The 25,394-nt window shown below is 40.7% G+C and overlaps 1 protein-coding gene across 6 annotated transcripts in view; it reads right to left on the bottom strand.

Moving 5' to 3' along the window:
- The window catches only part of DENND5A (DENN domain containing 5A), a 129,482-nt gene that overhangs the window by 29,021 nt on the left and 75,067 nt on the right, over nucleotides 1-25,394 (bottom strand). For all 6 annotated transcript variants that reach the window (XM_024255110.3, XM_024255108.2, XM_054524687.1 and 3 more), the window contains 5 exons: nucleotides 13,270-13,587; nucleotides 11,349-11,564; nucleotides 10,607-10,841; nucleotides 3,057-3,207; nucleotides 2,290-2,383 (listed from right to left, as the gene is read on the bottom strand). In XM_024255110.3, the coding sequence (XP_024110878.1) occupies nucleotides 2,290-2,383; nucleotides 3,057-3,207; nucleotides 10,607-10,841; nucleotides 11,349-11,564; nucleotides 13,270-13,587 (1,014 nt within the window). The remainder of the gene's footprint in view (nucleotides 1-2,289; nucleotides 2,384-3,056; nucleotides 3,208-10,606; nucleotides 10,842-11,348; nucleotides 11,565-13,269; nucleotides 13,588-25,394) is intronic.

Genomic DNA, 25,394 nt, shown 5'->3' with positions numbered 1-25,394 from the left:
TGAGACCATCCTGGACAACATGAAGAAACCCTGTCTCTACCAAAAATACAAAAAAACAAAACAAAACAACAACAACAAAAAAATTAGCCGGGAATGGTGGCGTGTGCCTGTGGTCCCAGCTACTAGACAGGCTGAGGTGGGAGGATCACCTGAGTCTGGGAGGCGGAGGTTGCAGTGAGCCAAGATTACACCATTGCCCTCCAACCTGGGTGACAGAGTAAGACCCCATTTCAAAATAAAATAAAAGCTCTTCTAATAATCCCATCATTCTCTAAGGCTTAAAGAGATGCTTGCTCCTCTTCCAAATCATCTTGTTTGATGATGACCCCAAGTAGAAGTAACCTCTGCTTTCTCTAATCAGTAATCAAACATTGGTTTGCTCCTCATATGGTCATTTCAAAAGCTTATTCTCTTGAAGTTATCTTTCTATCTGACTTTGCTCCCTTATATCAACTGGTATTTCCTGAGGACAAGACTAACCTCTTTTGTCACCTTTGTATTTCAAAGTGTTTACCTCAGTGATTTTTTTTTTTTTTTTTTTTTTTTTTTTTTTTTTTTTTTTTTGCTTTAGCAAAGAATTCCTTGATACCTCAGTGATATGGTTTGGCTGTGACCCCATCCAAATCTCAGCTTGAATTGTAGCTCCTACAATTCCCACATGTTGTGGGAGGGACCCAGTGGGAGGTAATTGAGTCACGGGGGTAGATCTTTCCCGAGCTGTTCTCTTGATAGTGCATAAGTCTCATGAGATCTGATGGTTTTATAAGGGGGAATTTCCCTGCACAAGCTCTCTCTTTGCCCACTGCCATCCACGTAAGACATGACTTGCTCCTCCTTGCTGTCCACCATGATTGTGAAGTCTCCCCAGCCATGTGGAACTGTGAGTCCATTAAATCTTTCTTTTATAAATTGCCCAGTCTGGTGTATGTCTTTATCAGCAATATGAAAACGGACTAATACACTCAGTGATTCTGACCAAGAAAATGTGGTCAATAAACACTGCTGAAAATAGTAATGAGGAGGTTAGGTAGAAGACAGACTTTTAAAAAAACACAAATAACCAAAATTTCTTATGCTACTCTCACAAAAAAAAAATCTCAGTGCAACTGTATCCTATAAATCAGCAGTTGAAAATTCATAACCATATCTTACAATTTTAATTTATTCATTAAAAACATAGCAAAGGGAGAATATGTTATTTATTTTCCAATTCACTGAGCTGCCAGACACATGAAAACAGTATGCCTTCTTGGGTTCTCTCTGTGCAAGATGAAAATTACAGGGTCTTTTCTCAAAGATAAGTTACTGAAATAGGTTTCTGAAGTTAACATTCATTTTCACAACTTCTTTGCAACTAAGTAAGGCAGGGTTTACAACCTGAAGTTTGTAACTAGAAACTTAAGAAGCAAGTTACAGTAGAGCTGAGAAACTCAGCTTACAAGCAATGAAAATTCAGGAGGTAAATTCAAGAATCTTGGGTTTCCAGGTACCCGATAATAATGTTCCTCTCCTTTAGTCTTTTGAAGAAGAAGAAAAAAAAAAGTCAAGATTATCTGTTTTAATTTAAGGTAAGAAACAGTAGGAAAAAAACTCTAACAAAATTAACTTCTTTCCGGGCTGGGCACAGTGGCTCACACCTATAATCCCAGCACTTTGGGAGGCTGAGGCAGGCGGATTACCTGAGGTCAGGTGTTTGAGACCAGCCTGGCCAACGTGGTGAAACCCCGTCTCTACTAAAAATACAGACATTAGCTGGGCATGGTGGTGGTGCCTGTAATTCCAGCTACTCAAGAGGCTGAGGCAGGGGAATCGCTTGAACCCAGGAGGTGGAGGCTGCAGTGAGCCGAGATCGCTCCACTGCACTCCAGCCTGGGCGATAAAAGCGAGACTCTGTTTCAAACAAAAAAAGAATTTAAAAAAATTAACTTTTTTCCTATATACACACGCGCACACACACACAAACAAAAACTCACACCAATTTTTAAAGGATTTCTCCCAAGTTTCAGACTCTTAACTTCTGAGGTTCCTATCGAACTCCCCAGGAAGCATCATGCATGAGAAATTACAACACAGTTAGTAGCTAGCTGGAATTTGCAAAACATCCTACATTCTGATTTGTGATAACCCAGGCCCAGCATTAGATATCAGGAACTAGACCTATTATTAACCCTTCTTTATGGGGTGAGGTCATTGCTGAGACATTTGAATCAGATCAGAGAACAGGAAATGAGAAAGAGGAGTGCATAGCATGAGAGCAAGGTCATCCTTGTCATTCTTAAGTTATCTTACCTCCCTCTGGTCATTATCTAAACGCAGGTGTTCTGTGTGCTGCTTCTGCCGATCTTTCCGCCTCCACTGGGCAGGGGCATTCCTTTTTGTCCACCTAACACAATCAGAACCAAAGCAGGCAATTAATAATGTCTCACTTAAAAAGCAATGTCAACTAACAGGAGAAAACATGAATGACTAAGAGTCAATGCTGGACACAGGAAATGACCAGGAAGTCACCAGAGACAGCTCAGAGACCTTGAGGAAGAGCAGATTAAAGATGAGTGACTGGACATGAGAGAGATACCTCCTCATGGAACATGTCTCTCTTGAAACATCTACAAACACTTGACATATAGATCTGAAACTATATTCGCTTAACTCTATCTGGCCTTTGATACAGTCATCTTCAAAAGTAACTAATGAGTAATTCTGCTAACTTATCTACTTTTCAGTTCAGGATCTGATTATTTCAACTGCCATTTATTAAATACAATGCTAGCTTGCTGTTGAATGGGATCCAGGCATGAGATGATTTTAACCCATCTGCAGCTTTTTGCAGGTCCTAGACATATGGAGCTATCCCAATCTGCATAGTGGAGGCAGAACTGAAAGATATTCTGTCACATACTTGTTCAAACAAGCAAACAACCTAGATAGTCTGGGTCTTCTCCATATCTGCTTTAGAAAATTACAAGGTCTTCTGGGGGTAACAGCCCTAGCCCAGATACTAGATGACCCTATTACAGCTAGGGAGCTGGATTAGTGAATCCCTGGGGTTGACTCACTTGTTGCTGGCTGGCCCAGTGGAAAGTACATCAGACTGCAGCTTAGGGAAGAAGCCCGGCTCATATTTCCCTTGTCCAATCTTCATGTCAAGTAAATGTGGGTGAATTGCAGTATGGTCAATTTTTGCCAGACGCAGCTCAATTGCTTTCTCTGGATGAGAATACACACACACACACACACACACACATAAATACACACACAAATAAATCAAGTCAAACATTCTTTAAGAATCTAGCTACTCCTCTATTTCCAGCCAAGATGGAGTAAAAGGACTGATTTTCCTGCCTAATAGGAAAAAACCCATGCAAAATATATAAAATGATAAACTTCAGAATACTGGACATCAGGCAATGAAGGACAGGACCCTGAGAAACAGGTAACAAATGAGGTAACCCCTAGAACTATCCCAGCTAACTGCTTAGAGAAAGCTTCCAGGCTGTGGCTCAGGGAGGGGAGTTCTAGGCAGAGACTGGTGGACTCCCTGAGTTAAGGAGACCAAGGTGGCTAGAATTCATATGAATGGTACCAGAGAAGAGAGAGAATCCAGGGGATCTGCAGGGCATTCAGCAGGGTAATGGGTCAGTTCACGCAAGTAAAGAAACTACTCAAGGCTGGAGAAAGAATCACCAGAAAGGATTAGAAGAAACAATACAAAATGCTCACACAGGGCTGGGAATAATGCCGGTCCCCACCTGCCAGACTAGAAAATCTAATCACTCATGGGACACTGAGTAAAGTACTCAGAGGGTCTTGCCTCAGTAGTGGAGAATTAATCACAGCCTAAAGGATGCTCTGGTCCTGCCAGAGGAAAACACAAAGGAAAAAGGAAAACACAAAGAAATCAAATTATTTCTAAGTAACTTAACTACTACATCCCAGAACAAAGATTGAGAATATTTATAGGAATATAGAAGTGTCCAGGACTCAAATAGTAAAATTCACTGTGTCTGGCATCTAATCAAAGATTACCAGGGCCTGGTAGTTTACGCCTGTAATCCCAGCACTTTGGGAGGCCAAAGTGAGGGTATCATTTAAGGCCAGGACTTCAAGACCAGCCTGGGCAACATAGTAAAACCTCATCTCTTCAAAAAAAAAAAAAAAATGAGCCAGACATGGTGGCATACACCTTTATTCCTAGCTATTCAGGAGGCCGAGGCCAGAAGATCACTTGAGCCCAGGAGTTTAAGGTTATGGCGAGCTATAATTACACTATTGCACTCCAGCCTGGGCAACAAAGCAGAACCTCTTAAAAACAAACAAACCACCACAACAACAAAAACTAGAAACATGGAACTCAAACTTCTGAAGATGAAAGCTGTAATATCTGAGATGAAAAATACACGGGCTGGGTTAAAAGCACACTCAACAATGCAGGAGAAAAAATAAGTGAGCTTGAAGCCATAGCAACAGAAATGATCCCAAAGAAGTCACAGAGAGAGAGAAAAAACTGTTGCCATTAAAACAGTATCAGCGGTACTGGGATAACTTTACACAATCTCAGATATTACACGTATGTGTAACTGCAGCCCTAAAATAGGGATGGGGAGAACAGAAAAATTACTAGAAGAAGTACGGCCAGAATTTTTACAAATTTGATATAAACAAAAAATCCACAAATCTAAAAAGCACAATGAGTGCCAAGCACAAGAATCATGAAGGAAACTACACCAAGCCACATCATAATCAAATTGCTCAAAATAAGTGATAAAAAGAAAATCTTAAAATCTGCTAGAGAAAGTAGACATTTTGTATATAGAGAAGATCAAAATTAAGGATGATTAATTTTGATCTTAATTAATCAAAATTAAGCAGATTTCTTATCAGAAAACAATGGAAGTGTAATATGGTTTGGCTCCATGTCCACACCCAAATCTCACCTTGAACTGTAATAATCCCCACGTGTGGTGGGAGGGACCCGGTGGGAGGTAACTGAATCACAGGGGCGGTTTCCCTCATGCTATTCTCGCTATAGTGAGTGAGTTCTCGAGATACGATGGTTTTATAAGCATCTGGCATTTGCCCTCCTGGCACTCATTCTCTCTCCTGCTGTGCTGTGAAGGGGTGCCTTCCACCATGCTTGTAAGTTTCTTGAGGCATTCTCAGCCATGCGGAACTGAGTCAATTAAACCTCTTTCCTTTATAAATTACCCAGTCTTGGGTATTTCTTCATAGCAGCATGAAAATAAACTAATTACAAAGTGAGAAGACAGAGGAGCGACATCTTTTTTTTATTTTTTATTTTTTGAGACAGGGTCTCATTCTGTCACCCAGGCTAGAGTGCAGTGGTGCGATCTTGGCTCACTACAACCTCCACCTTCTGGGTTCAAGCAATTCTTGTGCCTCAGCCTCCTGAGTAGCTTGGACTACAAGCACATACTATCATGCCTGGCTAATTTTTTTTTTTTTTGTATGTTTAGTAGCAACGGGGTTTCACCATGTTGGCCAGGCTGGTCTCAAACCCCTGACCTCAAGTGTTCTGCCACCTCTGACTCCCAAAGTGCTGGGATTACAGGCGTGAGCCACCGCACCTGGCCTGGAGCAACATCTTTAGAGTACTGAAAGGAAAAAACTATTAACCTATACTCAGGGAAAATACCTTTCAAAGACGAAAGAATTACAAAAGCTGAAAGAATTCACCACCAGCAGATCTACACTACAAGAAATGTTAAAGGAAGTCCTTTTGGCAGTAGGAAAATAAAACCAGATGGAAGTATGGATCTACAGAAAAGAAAGAAGAGCACCAGAAATGCTAACTACACAGTTAATGTATTAGATTTTGTACTTATTATTCAAATCTCTTTAAAAGGTAATTGACTGTTTAAACAAAAATGACCACGTAGTGTTAGGTTTATGACATATGTAAAAGTAAAATAAATTACAATAGCACGTAGGCTAGGAAGAGAGAAATGGAAATAGAGTTTTGTGAAGTTCTTTTTTGTTGTTGTTTAGAGACAGGGTCTCATCATGTGATCCAAGTTGGACTCAAACTCCTGGGCTCAGGCAACCCTCCCCCTTCAGCCTCCCAAACAGCTGGGACTACGGGTGCACATGACTGTGCCTGGCAGTTCTGTACAGTTCTTATACTATGTGGAAAGTGATATTGTATCACTTAAAAGTAGACTGTGATAAGTTAAATGTGTACTATAAATCCTAAATCAACTGCTAAAATAACACAAGTTATAGCTAGTAAACCAACAAAGTAGATAAAATGAAATCATAAAAAAAAATTGAAAGGCCGGGCGCGGTGGCCCATGCCTGTAATCCCAGCACTTTGGGAGGCCAAGGCGGGCGGATCACGAGGTCAGGAGATCGAGACCACGGTGAAACCCCATCTCTACTAAAAACACAAAAAATTAGCTGGGCGCAGTGGCGGGCGCCTGTAGTCCCAGCTACTCGGGAGGCTGAGGCAGGAGAATGGCGTGAACCCGGAAGGCAGAGGTTGCAGTGAGCCTAGATCCCGCCACTGCACTCCAGCCTGGGTGACAGAGCAAGACTCTGTCTCAAAAAAAAAAAAAAAAAAGAAAAAAAAATTGAAAATATTCAATTAGTATACAAGAGGGCAGAAAAAGAAGAAAAAGGAACAAAGAACAGATGGGACAAATAGAAAACAAACAGCAAAATGACAGGCTTAAACCCAGCAATATCAATAATCACATTAAATGTACATGGTCTAAAGACCTCAGTTAAAAATCTGAAACTGTCAAATTGGATAAAAATGCAAAACCCAATTACATGCTGCCTACAATAAATAACCTTTAAATATAAAGACACAAATAGATTAAAAGTAAAATAATGAAAAAGATATGCCCTGTTAGCACTAGTCAAAAGAAAGCTGGAGTAGTTATTAATATCAGATAAAATAGATTTCACAGTAAAGAATATTACTCTAAATAAAGAAGGTTATTTCCTTTTTTTATTATTATTTTTTTTTAGAAAAAAAATTAAAAATTAGCCAGGCATGGTGGCACACATCTATTGTCCTAGCTACTCGGGAAGCTAAGACAAGAGGATCCCTTCAGCCCACTAGTTCAAAGTTACAGAAAACCATGGCCACACCACTGCACTCTAGCCTAAGCAACAGAGCAAGACCCCATCACCATTAAAACAACAAAAAAAGAAAAAATCAATATAATTCACCATATTAACAAACTAAAGCTAAAAACCACATAATTACCTCGATAGAGACAGAAAAAGCATTTGACAAAATTCAACATCCACCTCATATAAAAACTCTGAACAAACTAGTAAGATCCTTAACTGCTAAAGGTTATCTATGAAAAACTTACAGGAATAAGATGCCCACTCTCACCACTTCTATTTGACTTCGTACTAGAGGTTCTAGCCAGTGTAATACAGAAAAAATAAAAAATAAATAAGAAAAAGAAAAGGAAAAGAAATAAAAGGCATCCATCCAGGGTGGTGGAAAGGAAAAGTAAACTATCATTATTCACAGGTAATGTGACTGTCTATGTGGAAAATCTGATGGATGTACAAAAAAGCTATTAAAAGTTAGTTTAGTATGGTTGCAGGACACAATATAAACATACAAAATGCTATTATAGTTCTATATACTAGCAATGAACAATCAGAAATTAAAATTAAGAAAGCAATACAATAGCACCAAATTTATATTAACACAAAACAATTTAAAATAACACCAAAAAATATGAACTACTTAGGGAAAAATCTGATAAGACATATAAAACCTGTACCCTGAAAAGTACATAATGCTATTGAGAAAAATTAAAGATCACCTAAATAAATAGAAAGATATGCCATGTTAATGGATCAGAAGACTTGGTACTGTTAGGATGTCAAATATCAATCAAAATCTTAGAAGGTTTCTTTGCAGAAGTTGGCAAGTTGACTCTAAATATGTATGGAAATACAAAGAACCCAGAATAGCCAAAACAACTTTGAAAAGAAGAACAAAGTTAGAAGATCAACACTACTTGATTTCAAGATTTAATATAAGCTTCAGTAATCATTTAATGTAAGCTACAGTAATCAAGACAGCGTGGTATTGGTATAAATGTAGACCAACAGATCAATGAAACAGAACAGAGAATCCAGAAGTAGACTAACACATATACAGACTAATAACATTTTGACAAAAGCAAAAAGGCAATTCATTAGAGAAAGGATGGTCTTTTCAATAGATGAATATCTATATGAAAAAAAATGGACCCATAACTTATATTACTTAAAAAATTAACTTGAAATGGATCAGAGACCTGAACGTAAAACCTAAAACTATAAAAACTTCTACAGGGAAATATAGGGGAAAATCTCTATGTGACCTTGGTAGGGCAAAAATGTCTTAGATACAATAAAAGCATAATCCAACTGATAAACTGGGCCTCATCAAAATAAAAGATTTTGTTCTCAAAAAGACACTGTTAAGAGAAATTAGGCACACACAAATCAAAATCACGTCTCCCTTACATTTTCTAGTCTTCTCTCTTTACCTTTCACTCCTGTTCCAGGACCCTCATTAAGATGACAGTCCTTCTGGCAAAGGCTTGAGGACAAGTTGTCCATGAAATTAGACTACTTTAACTCAGTTAGAACATAGGTTCCTGAACTAGAAAATGTAAGACTTTGAACTAGAAAATGCAAGACTTTGTCTAAACTCTCAGCAGTTATATCTTCAAAGCCTAGAAACAAGCCTGGCATATTCATTCATTTGGCAAATATTTCTTGAAGACTTGCCATACGTTCGGCATCTGGTAGGTAGTTATAAAATGCAGCAAATGAATGACCAAAATATACAAAAATGCCTTAACAAGGACACTGAACATCCTGCAGGGAAGTGAACACACTACTTAATCTAGTACTTCAAGCTGAAACCATTCTCTAGCTAAACTGATGTAGATGAGTCCTCTAAACAAAAGGACATGTTCAATCATTTGTGTAGATTATAACATCCCTACGTGCTGGGTACAATGCCAGAAGAATGGGGGTAAGAAAATGAGTAAATACAATCTCCGTCCTTAAGTTGTTCCCTAATAATGATAGCTAGAAAAAGTAGAGATTATTGAGTAAAAGCATGCACAAAGCACCACAGGAACACAGAGGCAGAATCAGCTGACTCAGTCTGGGGGCATCAGAGAAGGCTTCATAGAGAAGGAAACACATCTGCTAGGTTTGTGTGGCAAATACCATCAACTGCTTACTCGTAATTAATTCACCCCTTCTTTCTCGCTTATAGACCTTCATACTGTTCAGGGTAACATTATACCCAGTTCAATGTTTACTTTCACAGCTTCCCATGCACTTGAGGGTGATCATATAATATGATTTTGGCCTATGAGACAATGAAAGTTGTTAGAAATTTCTGGGAAAGCTTTTGCTTTCTGATAAAAGTGGGAAAAATAGGCTGGGCACAGTGGCTAACGTCTATAATCCTAGCACTTTGGAATGCAGAGGTGGGAGGACTGCTTGAGCCCAAGAGTTCGAGGCCAGCCTGGGCAACACGGCGAGACTCTGTCTCCACAAAATATAAAAAATTAGCCGGGTATGGTGGTATGCGCCTGCAGTCCTAGCTACATGGGAGGCTGAGGTGAGAGAATTGCTTGAGCCTAGGAAGTCAAAGCTGTGGTGAGCCATAATCGCACCACTACCCTCCAGCCTAGGCAACTGAGCAAGACCCTGTCTCAAAAAAAAAAAAAAAAAAAAAAAAAGAAAGAAAAAGAAGGTGGAATGGCAAATACAGCTGGCATCAACCTTCCCCTCTTCTTGCCTCGAATGTGAATACAAAAAGCTTCTGGGGCTGGGGCTGGGTGTGGTGGTTCATGTGCGTAATGCCAATACTTTGGGAGGCCAAGACAGGAGGATTACTTGAACGCAAAAATTCAAGACCAGACGGAGCACAGCAAAACCTTGTCTCTACAAAAAAAATTTTTTTTTAATTAGCCATGCGTGGGAGCACATGCCTGTAGTCCTAGTTGCTTGGGAGGCTGAGGCAAGAGAATCACTTGAGCCCAAGAGTTCAAAGTTGCAGTAAGCTATGTTCACACCACTGCATTTTAGCCTGGGTGACAGAGGGAGACCCTGTCACACACGCAGAAAAAAGGGCAGAAAAGAAAGAGCTTCTGTAACCATGAGGCTTTCATTGACATCCTTTAAAAAAAAAAAAAAAATGAGGCAACAGTATGACCATAAAAGCCAACAACAAGGATTCACTGAATAAAAAGACAGAATCTCAGTTCTTGATTACATTGTTGAGCAGCTGAGCCAACACCAGCAACCACCAATTGTGTACTTCTTGCTAATATAAGAAAAATAACCCCCTATTTGTTTAACCCACTGCTGATTAGGGTCTCTACTACATACAGTGAGATCCATTCCTAACTAACAGTGTTAAAGGATGAGAAGATAACCAGGCAAAAAAAGAAAAAAAAAAAAAAAACAAGGAAGAAGACTGCAGGCAATGGGAACCACATACACAAAGGCAGAAACAGATAAAGAGGCTGGCATATTTAGGAAAAGGGACATGTTAATGACATAATCCAAGAGGCTAGAATGTACAGTTCCAAGGAGGCCTTACCTGCTTCATCCACAGTGGTACACTTCTGGTACATGGATGTACGGAGAGTGGGTGTCCGAACATTCAACAACCTGATCTTGTCAATTCGGGAATCAAATACCCGGAGCACAGGGTCTTTATCATCATCATCATGACACATTATTTTGTTGTCAATGAAAGATGCAAACATCTGGGTCTCCAGGAATCTTGAAAGGAAGGGCAGGTAGGGCTCAGGCTGATCTGACAGAAAAGATGCCTGGTGGGACCAAAAAGAAGCAGTAATTGACAGGGAAAAGGGTAATGTCAACGTGCCCAAGGGATCCAGTAGGTTAATTATTCTCTGAAGCTGCCTAGGTCTTTAAGAAAACCAAGCTGCAAAATCTCTACACTTAAAAAAAAAAAAAACCACTCATGTAAGTTCAGATATCTTGAAACTTTGACACTGGAACAAACTCACTTGGGTAACCTACTGAGTCAACCAATCTTCCCAGAATCCTGATGTTCACTCTACATGTCTATCTTTGCTTTAAGAGATCCCTTTGGCTGAAGGTAAATTATCTGATAATAATAATCAGCACATCTATTCATAAGCAACAAGACCTATTTTATCAACATCAAATGCACCAACATCAAATGGACCATAAACTTGTTTCCAGAGTATAATAATCTTCCATTACTTCTTTGAGTAATTTTCCATTACTTCTTCAAGACATAACTGGCAAGTTCTCATTCCTCACCACCTCCCAAGCAGGATTACACTCACTTTATCAAAGTTTTGCATTTGCTCCCTGTTGGTAAACCAGGATTCCTTATCCTGGCTGGGTTGGATGACAAACACCTCATAATCTGCAAACATCTGAGTGAAACGATTTGCAAAAACTTCCCGGATCTGAATGTTTAGCTGGTAAATCCTGAGTTCTTCTTCATCACACTGAACTTTGAGATCCTTATTGCTGCTGGGATCTTCACGCACTTCCAACTACGAAAAAAGAAAAAGCAGTTGAGAACACATACACTTCTTCCTTTTAACCCAAGGAATGCAATCCCTGATTTTTTTATCTGATTTTTTTTACAGTGCTCATTTACTTAGTAGCAAATGATGAGAACAAAAGAGGAAAAACTGGAAAAAATAAATAAATAAAAGGAAAGGGACTCAGACACGGAGGAGAGAAAAGTCAAAGAGTTTCACTTAAAGATATCCAACAACTCAATGAAAGTGAAGATAAGATCTTTATGGGCAGAGAGAGATTCTGCCATGAAAGAAAAGGTGCTAATTATCTCAAAGGTCAGGGAGAAAGGAAGGAATGTGGGAGGTCAATTTAACAAAGCAACAAGGTTAAATTCTGGCTCTCTTGATTTTTTATTTTTTCCCTCATCTCATATCACTTTCCTTCTTTCTGCAAAAAAACCTTTCTTTTTTTTTTTTTTTTTTTTTTGAGACAGAGTTTCGCTCTTGTGGCCCAGGCTGGAGTGCAATGGTGCCATCTCGGCTCACCGCAACCTCCGCCTCCCAGGTTCAAGTGATTCTCCTACCTCACCCTCCCCAGTAGCTGGGATTACAGGCATGCACCACCACGCCCGGCTAATTTTATATTTTTAGTAGAGACGGGGTGTCTCCATGTTGGTCAGACTGGTCTCGAACTCCCAACCTCAGGTGATCCTCCCACCTCAGCCTCCCAAAGTGTTGGGATTACAGGCGTGAGCCACCGCATCCAGCCCAAAAAACTTTTTTAATCTCACCAAATATTTCTGTTCCTCTTTAACTGCCCATGATTTTTGAAAAATATCTACTCTACTAAGCAAAAAAAAAATCTGCTCCACTAAAGCAGAAAAAATGAAATATTTCACTAAAAAACAGCCCAACAAGATTATTACATTGGCCCATTGGTTTATAAGTAACTTACGAAAGTAATTAAACAGTGAGAATTCAAGAGGACTAGTTTCTAGACTCAGCTCAGCTACGTATTAGGCATTTAATTTTACGCAAAACACTTAGGCTCTCTAAGCCTTGGTTTCTTTGGCTATAAAACCTATTCTATCTGCCTTAGGTTGCTGTGAAACTCAAAGGGCAATGGATCTAAAAGAAATCTGGGCCTGGCATGGTGGCTAACACTTATAATCCCACCACTTTGGGAGGCCAAGGCTGGAGGACTGCTTGAACCCAGAAGTTTGAGACTAGCTGAGCAACATAGTGAGACCCTGTCTCTACAAAAAAAAAAAATTAATTGGGTGTGGTGGCATGCACCTGTGGTCCCAGCTACTTGAGAGGCTGAGGCAGTAGGATCGCCTGAGCCCAGGGGATTGAGGCTGCAGTGAGCCGTGACCGTGCCACCACACTCCAGCCTGAGTGACAGAGTAAGAACCTCTCTCAAAAAATAAAAGAGGTCTGAACACTAAGATTACTATCATGCTGTCTCCAATCACTGTGCTGTAGTGTTCACATAGAATGATGGCAGACTCTCCCTGATGTTCAAAGAGGAAGCTACCCAGATTTAGATTAAAGTAGCATTTGCTAGGATAACATCTGCCAGATGGAATTCAGAGTCCCCCATACAGAACATTCTTTCACTGCTCACAAATATGAGTTGTCCAGAACTGGGTGCTTTCTCATCCCATACCTTACTTCACCAGGACAGCACCCTAGCACAGATCACACATGTCACAGACTCATATACACATCTTACCTTTTCCAGGCTCACCCCAGTCCTCTTGACCAAGGCTTGCAGCCGGGCAATAGTTTCATTCTCCTTAAGAAGCTCGTAGGAATGCAAAGGGGAGCCAGCAATGTTCCCATTCCTCTTGTCTGAGACAAGCTCAGAGGCCCGAAGCCTCTTCAGCTTGGAGGCACTCTCACTGCAATGAAGATTCCCTTCAGGGGGAATTCCAAATGCCATGAGAATCTCAGAGACTTCCTGGACAAACTCCAATTTGTTGGGAAACTGTGGCAAGTCCTCTGGCAACTCAATGAAGTGGTTGTCAATGTCCACAAAGCAGAGGTTAGCCTGGAAGTCAAATCAGGATGAGGAGTATGAATAACTCCAGAGCATTACGGGAAGAAGTTTTAGAAAGGTTAGTGAACAAGAGGGCAAAAACAAAACACCTGAAATGGCTACATTTGAGATACAGTATAAGGAATATAGGGCTCAGAAATAAGACAGACTTGAGTTCCAATCTTACCCTGCCACATTCTCGTTGTGTGACCTTAGGAAAGTTACTTAACCTTTCTGATTCTATTTCCTTAGCTGTAAAATGGAGATAAAGAGATAAACAATTTATGTTAGAGTGGTGAAGATTTTATAATGTCATAGATGTTTAGCATCAAACACAAAAGTCTCACACATGGTAAACACTCATTAAATGTTTGGTAAAGGCCAGGCGCAGTGACTCACATCTGCAATGCCAACACTCTGGGAGGCTGAGATGGGCGGATCACTTGAACCCAGACTGTTGCCCAAACTGGTCTGGGCAACACGGAGAAACCCAGTCTCTACAAAAAAAAATGCAAAAATTAGCCAGGGATGGTGGCATGCACCTACAGTCCCAGGTACTTGAGAGGCTGAGGTAGGAGGGATCACCTGAGCCCAAGAAGCTGAGGCTGCAGTGAGCCATGATCACACCACTGCACTCCAGCCTGGGCAACAGAGTGAGACTCTGTCTCAAAAAATAAAAAATAAATGCCTGGTGAATTTGTGAATTCTATACTCAGTGAAAAGAACCCTAGGAGTGAGTTCAAAAAGTCTAGGTTCCAGATTTGACTCTGTTACGACCTCCCTCTATGACCCTGGATATACCATTCTCTCTTTCTGAGCCTCAGTCTTAATTTGTAAGGTTTAGTGGCTGATCTTTGTTCTTTCTGTGCTTCCTTCTGGATTTGAAATTGCTTCTGAGAGAATGTAAAGAGATAGTGCTCATACACTGCTGATGAGGTAGATAATCTGGATTAACAAACAATTTAGGGGCCAGGAGCAGTGGTTCATGCCTGTAATCCCAGCACTTTGGGAGGCTGAGGCAGATCACCTGAGGTCAGAGGTTTGAGGCCAGACTGGCCAACATGGTGAAACCCCATCTCTGCTAAAAGTACAAAAAGCAGCCAGGTGTGGTGATGGGAAACTGTAATCCCAGCTACTCGGGAGACTGAGGCAGAACAATTGCTTGAACCCAGGAGGCAGAGGTTGCAGTAAGCTGAGATGGTGCCACTGCACTCCAGCCTGGGCAACAGAGTGAGACTCCCTCTCAAAAAACAAACTAACAAAAAAACCCCACAGTAATGCAGCAGTATCTAGCTATCCTTATTTTACAGACAAAAACTGACACAGAGAGGTTAAGTAACATGCCAAAAGTCACACAGCTATTAACTAGTACAACTGGGACTTGAACTCAGCTACCCTGACTTCAGTCATATGCTTAAGCTCTTAACCATCTACTCTTCTCCTCTTTAGCGGTCTTGTACATTTAATTTAAATACTTTGTAGTTTAACAATGGTATACTATTCCACCATAAAAATGAATGAAATCCTGTCATTCATGGCAATATGGATGAGCCTAGAGAATATTATGTTAAGTGAAGTAAGCTAGGCATAGAAAGATAAATACCACATGTTCTCACTTGTATATGTGGGAGCTAAATATGTTGATCTCACTGAAGTAGAGAATAGAAGAGTGGTTACCAGAGACTGGGAAGGGTGGCAAGGAGGAGGAATAGCAAGAGACTGATTATCCAATAAAAAATTATAGCTAGATAGGAGAAATGCAGTCTTCTATAGCACTGTAGGGTGACTACACTCAACAAAAATTTGTTGTATTTTTTCAAGTAGCTAGAAGAGAGGATTTTGAATGTTACCAATACAAATAAATAAAAAAGGTTTGAAATGATGGATATGCTAATTACCATTTGATCATTACATACACCCCCATGTGATCATTACATACATGTACTGAAATATACCATACCCTGTAAATATATATAATTATGTGTCAATAAAAATGTGTGTGTACATATATATTTAAATACTTTGTAGTTCTTGTCCCTGTTGGAATGTTCTTGCAGGTATAAATTACAAAAGCCTTTCATTTTTGTATATTTATCTTATACTCATGAATCTGTTCTAGCCAAGACAACATTGCCTTCATTGCAGTACATTATTAAATGCTTAAGGGTGCTTCTGTTCCATTCATGTAACAGAGATAATAATATTACCAATGTCATAGATTTGTTTTGAGGATTATATGACAATAAATGTCAAGGATTTAGCACAGTGTCAGGCACATAGTACATAATAAATGTTAATCAACATTGTTATAATCATCATGGAATATAGAATCTGAATGGACATATATACAATATTAATGGATAGAAAAAAATCCATGAGAAGATGCTAAGAATCCCAAATTTACTTGCTAATTGAATGTAAATATTTCCAAAATCTCAGCAAGATTTTTTTCTGAAGGGTGTTATCTCCTAACTAATTCTGAATTTTGTCTGGAAGAATAAAAGAAAAAAATAGCCAAGAACATTGAAGGGAGACTTGCCTTACTAGATTCTAAAATAGACAAAAACAATAATCCACTAAAAAAGGTCTTGAATAGACCTGAATATAGCCTGAATATTTGTCCCCGCTCAAATCTCATATTGAATTGTAATCTCCACTGCTGGAGGTGGAGCCGGGTGGGAGGTGTTTTGGTCCCGGGGGTGGATCCCTCATGGCTTGGTGCTATCTTTGTGACAATGAGTTCTCAAAAGATCTGGTAATTTAAAAGTGTGTGGCACCTCCCAACCACTCTCTCTCTCATGCTCCTGCTCTGGCCATGTGACATCCCTGCTCCCCGTTTACCTTCAACTATGATTGTAAGCTTCCTGAGGCCTCCCCAGAAGCCAAGCAGATGCCAGCACCATGCTTTCTATAAAGTCTGCAGTACAATAAGCTAATTACACCTCTTTTCTTTAAAAATTATCCAGTCTCGCTACTGTAGTCCAAGCTACTTGGGAGGCTGAGGCAGGGGAATCGCTTGAACCTTGGAGGCGGAGGTTGCAGTGAGCCGAGACTGCACCACTGCACTCCAGCCTGGCAAAAGAGAGAGACTCCATCTCAAAGAAATACATATATAAATACATATATATACACATATATATACACATATGTGTATATACATACACATATATGTATATATATACACATATATGTGTATATATATATCTCCAGTCTCAGGTATTTCTTTATAGCAATACAAGAATGGCATATATATATATATATATATATACACACACACACACACACACACACACATATATACACACACATACATACACACACACACACACACACATATATATATATATATATACACACACACACACATATATATGTATCTCCAGTCTCAGGTATTTCTTTATAGCAATACAAGAATGGCCTAATGCAAGATCCATGCATTGCAGATGAATTTTTCAACAGATGTTTTGGGGACAAATGCTGTCCATCTAAAAAGGTTAACATAGGCTGGGCGCCGTGGCTCACGCCTGTAATCCCAGCACTTTGGGAGACCAAGGCAGGCGGATCACCTGAGGTCAGGAGATCGAGACCAGCCTGACCAACATGGAGAAACCCTGTCTCTACTAAAAATACAAAATTAGCCAGGCTTGGTGGCACATGCCTGTAATCCCAGCTACTCGGGAGGCTGAGGCAGGAGAATCACTTGAACCCGGGAGGTGAAGGTTGCAGTGAGCCAAGATGGCGTCATTACACTCCAGCCTGGGCAACGGGAGCGAAACTCCATCTCTAAATAAATAAATAAATAGGTTAACATAATACTATACTCAAACATAAAATTTGAGGCCGGGCACAGCGGCTCATGCCTGTAATCCCAGCACTTTGGGAGGCTGAGGTGGGCGGATCACTTGAGGCCAGGAGTTCAAGCCCCAGCCTGGCCAACATGCCAAAACCCCGTCTCTACTAAAAACACAAAAATTAGCCAGGCATGATAGCTCACATCTGTAATCTCAGCTACATGGGAGGCTGAGGCACGAGAATCGTTTGAACCCAGGAGGCAGAGGTTGCAATGAGCTGAGATCATGCCACTGTACTCCAGCCTGGGTGACAGACTGAGACTCTGTTTCAAATAAATAAAAATTGAGAGATGTTGAAAATTTAAATTTTTTTAAAAGCCACTTTTATGTTTTTAAAATAGTCCTATGGGCCGAGCACGGTAGCTCACACCTGTAATTTCAGCACTTTGGGAGCCTGAGGTAGGAGAATGGCTTGAGTCCAGGAGCTCAAGACCAAACTATGCAACATAGCGAGACCTCGTCTCCACTAAAAATTTTAAAAGTAGCTGGGTATGGTGGCACATGCCTGTAATTCCAGCTACTTGGAAGGCTGAGGAGGACTGCTTGAGCCCAGGAGTTCAAGGTTGCAATGAGCTATAATTGCGCCACTGCACTCCAGTCTGGGCAACAAAGTGAGACTGTCTCAAAAAAAAAAGAAAACAGGAAAAAATCTTTTTTAGAGGTACATACTGAATGTATCTGGATGGCAAAATAATGCTGTGTAGGATTTGCTTTAAAATAATCCACTAGGTGGAGTGGAGAGGAGGATATACACAGAAGAGTAGCCATGAGTTGATGATTGTTGAATAATAATGGATGCGGCCCAGTGTGGTGGCTCACGCCTGTAATGCCAGCACTTTGGGAGGCCGAGGCAGGCAGATCACTAGAGGTCAGGAGTTCAAGATCAGCCTGGACAACACGGCAAAAACCTGTCTCTACTAAAAATACAAAAATTGGCCAGGTGTGGTGGCACACACCTGCGGTCCCAGCTACTCAGGAGGCTGAGGCAGGGGAATCACTTGAACCTGGGAGATGGAGGTTTCAGTGAGCTGAGATCATGCCACTGCACTCCAGCCTGAGTGACACAGCAAGACTCTGTCTCAAAAAAAAAAAAAGAAGGATGCTAATCTCTTTACCCTTACATCCATCTGATATTTTCCATAACAAAAGTAAAAAAATAAAATCAACCCCCAAAAGTATTAAAAGAAAATATAGGCCAAGCATGGTGGCTCACACCTATAATCCCAGCACTTCGGGAGGCAAAGGCAGGCAGATCACTTCAGGTCAGGAGTTTGAGACCAGCCTCTCCCAGCTACTCGGGAGGCTAAGGCAGGAGAATTCCTTGATTCTCCTGCCTCCTGAGAGGCAGAGGTTATTGTGACCTGAGATCAGACCACTGCACTCCAGCCTGGGTGACAGAGCAAGACTTTCTCAAAATAAATAAATAAAATTAAAAAATAAAATATAAAAGATGACTATACTATCTTAGGGTGGAGTTAGGCTTTCTAAACTTTAACACAAGGCTAGAACCATAAAGATAAATACTGCCATAAAAAAAAGTTAAAAGATACTCTAGGCATGTTGGCTTGCACCTGTAATACCAGAGTTTTGGGAAGCTGAGTTGGGAGGATCACTTGAGGCCAGGAGTTTGAGACCAACCTGGGGAAGACAGCAAGACCCCATTTCTTAAAAAAAAAAATTAAAAGATAAAACAATCTAGGAAACGATAATTTTTATACATGACATGTAAAAAGTTCATAACCAAAGAAATCATTAAGACAATTAGTCCAACTTAAAAATGAAAATAGGATATGAAAGGCAAACAGAAGATTAACTTCAAATATATGAGATGATGTTCAATTTCAATTGAACCAGGAAATGTAAACAAAAGATTTTTCACCTTATTAGATTGGCAAATATTTTAAAGATTTATAATGTCCAGTGCTGACTTACTAGGAAACAAAAATTCCATACGTTGTTATTGGGAATATAAACTGGTAATTTTCTGGGGAGAAACTTAGGTAGTTTTTTTTTTCCAGCCCAACCCAAGAATCAGAACATTGCCAGTACTTTTACTTAACTATGTGCTCCACCCCAATCTGATCCCCCAACCTACACATTCCTTTTTTTTTTTTTTTTTTTTTTTTTTTTTGAGATGGAGTCTTCTTACTGAGGTGTCCAGGCTGGAGTGTAATGGCTCACTGCAACCTCCGCTTCCCAGATTCAAGCAATTTTCCTGCCCCAGCCTCCTGAGTGGCTGGGACTACAGGTGCACACCACCACACCTGCCTAATTTTTGTATTTTTAGTAGAGACGGGGTTTCACCACATTGGCCAGGCTGGTCTTAAACTCCTAACCTCAAGTGATCCACGGGCCTCAGCCTCCCAAAGTGCTGGGATTACAGGCATGAGCCACCATGCCCAGCCCAACTTACACATCCCTGATCCCAGGTAATCACTATCCTGAATTCTACGTTTATTATCTTTTTGCCTTTTGATTTTTAATTTATTGTATATGTATGTATGCCTTTAAATTTTTACATATTTTTAAATTTCATATAGGTTTTTAACTTTTTTTTTTTTTGAGACAGAGTTTTGTTCTATTGCCCAGTCTGGAGTGCAGTGGCACAATCATAGCTCACTGCAGCCTTGACTTCCTGGACTGCCAAGTAGCTTGGACTATTGGCATACACCATCACACCTGGCTAATTGTTGTTGTTGTTGAGACAGAGTGTCACTGTGTTGCCCAGGCTGGTCTTGAACTCCTGGCCTCAAGCAATCCTCCTACCTCAGCCTCCCAAAATACTGGGTGGCATCAGGTATGAGCCACCACGCCCAGCCAGGTTTTTAAATTTTATACAAGGATTATCATTCCTTAAGCAGTCTTTTGGTAGTAACTTCAATCAACATTAGGTTGAGATTCAACCATCTTGTTGTGTGTAGCCATACTTCATTCATTTTCACTCTTTTATAATATTCCACCATATGAATATAACATAATGTATTGATCAGTTTTCCTATTAAAAGACATTTGAGGCCGGGTGCCATGGCTCACGCCTGTAATCCCAGCTTCTAGGGAGGCTGAGGCAGGAGAATCACTTGAACCTGGGAGGCAGAGGTTGCAGTGAGCCGAGATCACGCCATCGCACTCCAGCATGGGCAACAACAGTGAAACTCCATCTCAAAAAAAAAAAGACATTTGGGCCGGGCACAGTGGCTCACGCTTGTAATCCCAGCACCTTCGGAGGCCGAGGCGGGCGCATCACAAGGTCAGGAGATAGAGACCATCCTAGCCAACATGGTGAAATCCCGTCTCTACTAAAAATGCAAAAAATTAGCCGGGCGTGGTGGCGGGCGCCTATAGTCCCAGCTACTTGGAAGGCTGAGGCAGGAGAATGGCGTGAACCTGCAAGGCGGAGTTTGCAATGAGCCGAGATCGCACCATTGCACTCCAGCCTAGGCGACAGAGCGAGACTCCGTCTTTAAAAAAAGAAAAAGACATTTGAGTTGTTTTTTGTTTACTGTATTTACACTGATTGTTATTACATGTTTTCTTAGACTCCTGCAAGATTTTATATATGGGTATATCCTAGGAGTAGAACCACAGTGTTGTAAGGTATGCAAATATCCCACTTTAGAAAATTATGCCTAGCTGTATTCCAAAGTGGTTGCAAAAATTTACATTTTTAACCAGCAAACTAAAGTGATCCTACTGATCCAAATCCCTCCCAAAACTTGGTATTATCACACTTCTTGAAATTTGCCAACAAAATGAGCATAAAATGGCATTGTATCGTGTATTTGACTTCACTTCCCTGATTAAGAAATTAAGAGAAATTAAGAAATGTGCATTTTTTATGCAATGCCTGTTCATATCTTATGCCGTGTTTCTATTGGGTTGCTTATCACCTTATCCACTTGCAATTCTTTATATTCTCTTGATATTAACTCTTTGTAGGTTATATATGTTATATATTTCTTCAGTTTTTATCTTTAAGGTGTCTTTTTCTTCATTTAGAAAATCCAATTTATCAGGCTGGGCACAGTGCCTTACGCCTGTAATCCCAGTACTTTGGGAGGCCAGGTGGGTGGATCACCTGAGGTCAGGAGTTCGAGACCAGCCTGATCAACATGGCGAAACCTCATCTCTACTAAAAATACGAAAATTAGCTGGGCATTGTGGCACACACCTGTAATCCCAGCTACTTGGGAGGCTGAGGCAGGAGAATCATTTGAACCCAGCAGGCAGAGTCTGCAGTGAGTCGAGATCGTGCCACTGCACTCCAGCCTGGGCGACAGTGTGAGACTCTGGACCAATTAAAAAAAAAAATCCAATTATCAATCTTTTATTTTCTTTGATGGATAGTGCTTTTTATAACTTGTTTACAAAACTCTTTCCCTAGCCAGAAGTCAGAAAGGTATTTATTAATATTTTCTTCCACAAGATTTAAACTTGTGCTTTTGACATTTAACTTCTTAATCCATCTGAAGTTGATTTTGTTATGGTTTACTTTTTTCCCTTACAGATAAGCAATTTTTCCAGCTCCATTATTAAATAGCTCTTTCTTGAGCGTGTATCCCTATTACATATCTAAATGTTGTTTCATTGATCTGTTTCTCCCTGTGCCAACAAGTCGTATTCTAAAAGAAGACACTGCAGGGGCTAGGGGAGGGATAGCATTAGGAGAAATACCTAATGTAGATAACAGGTTGATGGATGCAGCAAACCACTATGGCACGTGTATACTTATGTTACAACCCAGCACGTTCTGCACATGTAGCCCAGAACTTAAGATGTATGTGTGTCTGTGTCTGCTTGTATATTTGTGTATCTGTGTGTCTCTGTACATGTCTGTGTCTACGTGTGTGTTGTCCCTGTATGTGTGGTCTGCATCTGTGTGTGTGGCTGTGTATGTTGTCTCTGTGTCTTTGTGCCTCTGTGTGAGTTCTCTGTGTATTTCTGTGTGTGTATCTGTGTCTGTGTTGTCTGTGTGTGTGTGTTTTCTGGATGTTTATGTGTCTGTGCATGTGTGTCTATTGTATCTCTGTGTGTTGCCTCTGTGTGTCTGTGTTGTCTCTGTCTGTGATAATAAAAAATAAAAAAGAAGACACTGAAGGGTAGGCGTAAGTCCAGCTTAATATAACTATTCCATAAACTCTCAATCTATTAAAACTGCATGTTTAACAAGTCCATGTGTGTGTCATTCAATAAACATTTGCTGAGTCCATAAATTACTCTGTCTACCAATCTATAAGAAAGAGAGCTTTCCCATGTCAAAAACTCAAAGACTGTAAGAATCACTTTAAATTTCACTCTCTAGAGCTCCTCCACTGGATAACAACTTTGAATCCCACCTAGTTAAAAGGCCAATAAATGTTTAACTTAACACCTAAAAATAGGCTACATTTTGCTTATTCCTTTAAGATTTTAAAATTATGTCATCAGGCTGAGCCATTAGAAGAGATAAAGACAGAATTAAATCATCTAGTCATGAAGATCACCTGCCTCATAAGCTCTGTCCATACACCTAACAAAACAAGGCACTGTGACCCACGAAAGGCACACAATGCAATCATTTACCTCCTCCTCAGTTACCCTCTCCTCAGAAGAAGAAAGCAGTTTCTCCAATAGGAAACACAGAAACAGCTAGAAATAACTACATCTACTAAACAATGCTTGGTTGGCTTTTCTCCCACTACTGTGAACCAAATATAGAGTCTGTAAAGAATCTTTAAAACTCCAAATGCTGTCTCCACATTTGTGGAAACCTTTGGTCAGAGATGGGTAGAGAAGAAATATGCCCATGCACATTTCAGAGATGAATTAGATTAAGATAGAAGCCTCTGAGTAGGCACCACTAGCCATTCTTTGCAAAAATTGGTTGAAGTTAATATACCCCTAGAGACTGAGTTTTAAAAGAGCCGGGTGCGGTGGCTCATGCCTGTAATCCCAGCACTTTGGGAGGCTGAGGCGGGCAGATGACTTGAAGTCAGGAGTTCAAGACCAGTCTGGCCAACATGGTGAAACCCCGTCTCTACTAAAAATACAAAAAAAATTAGCCGGGCATTGCGGTGTGTGCCTGTAATCCCAGCTACTCAGGAGGCTGAGGCAGGAAAATTGCTTGAACCCGTGAGGCAGAGGTTGCAGTGAGCTGAGATGGCACCACTGCACTCCAGCCTAGGCAACAGAGCAAGACTCCATCTCAAAAAAAAAAAAAAAAAGAAGAATTGGGCTAAAGGAGGGAGTGGTAAAAAAGCAAATTACTACACTCATACAATAGTCAATTACTAGACTCATACAATAGCCTCATGCTGTTTCCTCCCACCATACAGAGGGGCTTTGGCACACAGAAGCACTTACAAAATACTAGGAACTCCTCATATACCCTCCTTCCTCAGCTGACGAGGGGTTACTTCTTACATAACAGCTTTGGGGAGAGTAGCCTGGAAGAGGTACTGAACGCCAAGTGATCAGTTTTCCTCTGTTAACCTCCTGCCTTGTTGAGAGGGATTATGGGTACACTTAGCTGCTCTGAGGTAGTGATCACATGGATCCCCCAAATCCCAAGAAGTCTCCCAAATATCTTCCGCTCAAGGTCACAATGATCTTTCTCAATGCTCAATTCCTAATACCAAAAAAGAGCCAGCCTGTTTCTCCAGTCTATCCTCATGTTATTCATTGAAAAGGAGTTCAACACACAGATGACTGGGAAAAAGCTATTGAAGGAGTGTCCTGAGAAAATGGGGGAAAAGTAGGAAAGAGGGGTCCAAGATAGAAAAAAAATGGTACCCCTTTCTTTACTCTAATATCCTTTGCTTAATTCTGTAATATAGCTGTGGATGAAATGCCTCCTTCCTGAACTCAGACAACAAAGCTCCAAAGAGAAGCATAAGACAAAGGATGCCTCACAAAGGCAGCTCAGCACTTTCATTTGCTCAGGGCCAGCTGAGCTCATGTGTTGGTGCAAAAAGGAACAAAAAGCTTTTTACAGACTTCTGATGCCCAAAGACGGCAGTAACTGATGAATTCTGATTTGGGGGGCTAGGAAACGTACACTCTCTGTCCCTCTGGAGAAAGTCCTTTTTATAAACCAAGCTTGCCCCACCTTACTACCCTGATGATGCCCCCTTATACAGTCCCAGGTGAATTTCCCCAGCCCTGCCAGATATGGTTTGGCTGTGTCCCCACCCAAATCTCATCTTAAATTCTCACATGTTGTGGGAGGGACCCAGTGGGTCCCAGTTGAATCATGGGGGCAGGTCTTTCCCATACTGTTCTTGTGACAGTGAGTAAGTCTCAGGAGATCTGATGGTTTTATAAGGGGGAGTTTCCCTGCAGAAGCTCTCTCTTTGCCTGCTGCCATCCATGTAAACATGACTTGCTCCTCCTTGCCTTCCACCATGATTGTGAGGCTTCCCCAGCCACGAGGAACTAAGTCCATTAAACCTCTTTTTCTTCCCACTCTCAGGTATGTCTTTATCAGCAGCATGAGAAAAGACTAATACAGTTAATTGGTACCAGTAGAGTGGGGCACTGCTTAAAAGATACCCAAAAATGTGCAAGCAACTTTGAAACTGGGTATCAGGCAGAGGTTGGAACAGTTTGGAGGGATCAGGAGAAGACAGGAAAATGTGGGAAAGTTTGGAACTCCCTAGAGACTTGTTGAATGGCTTTGACCAAAATGCTAATAATGATATGGACAATGAAATCCAGGCTGAGGTGGTCTCAGATGGAGATAAGGAACTTGCTGGCAACTGGGGCAAAGGTGACTCTTGTTGTGTTTTACCGAAGGGACTGGCGGCATTTTGCCCCTACCCTAGAGATTTGTGTGACTTTGAACTTAAGAGAGATGATCTAGGGTATCTGGCAAAAGAAATTTCTAAGCAGCAAAGCATTCAAGAGGTCTCTTGGGTGCTATTGAAGACATTCCGTTTTAAAAGGGAAACAGAGCATAAAAGTTTGGAAAATTTTCAGCCTGACAATGCAATA

The sequence above is a fragment of the Pongo abelii genome, chromosome 9, assembly GCF_028885655.2.
Source record: "Pongo abelii isolate AG06213 chromosome 9, NHGRI_mPonAbe1-v2.0_pri, whole genome shotgun sequence".
In the NCBI taxonomy this organism is placed as follows: Eukaryota; Metazoa; Chordata; class Mammalia; order Primates; family Hominidae; genus Pongo; species Pongo abelii.
The sequence above is the reverse complement of the archived record's forward strand: the minus strand, read 5'-3'. Positions and strand labels throughout refer to the sequence as shown.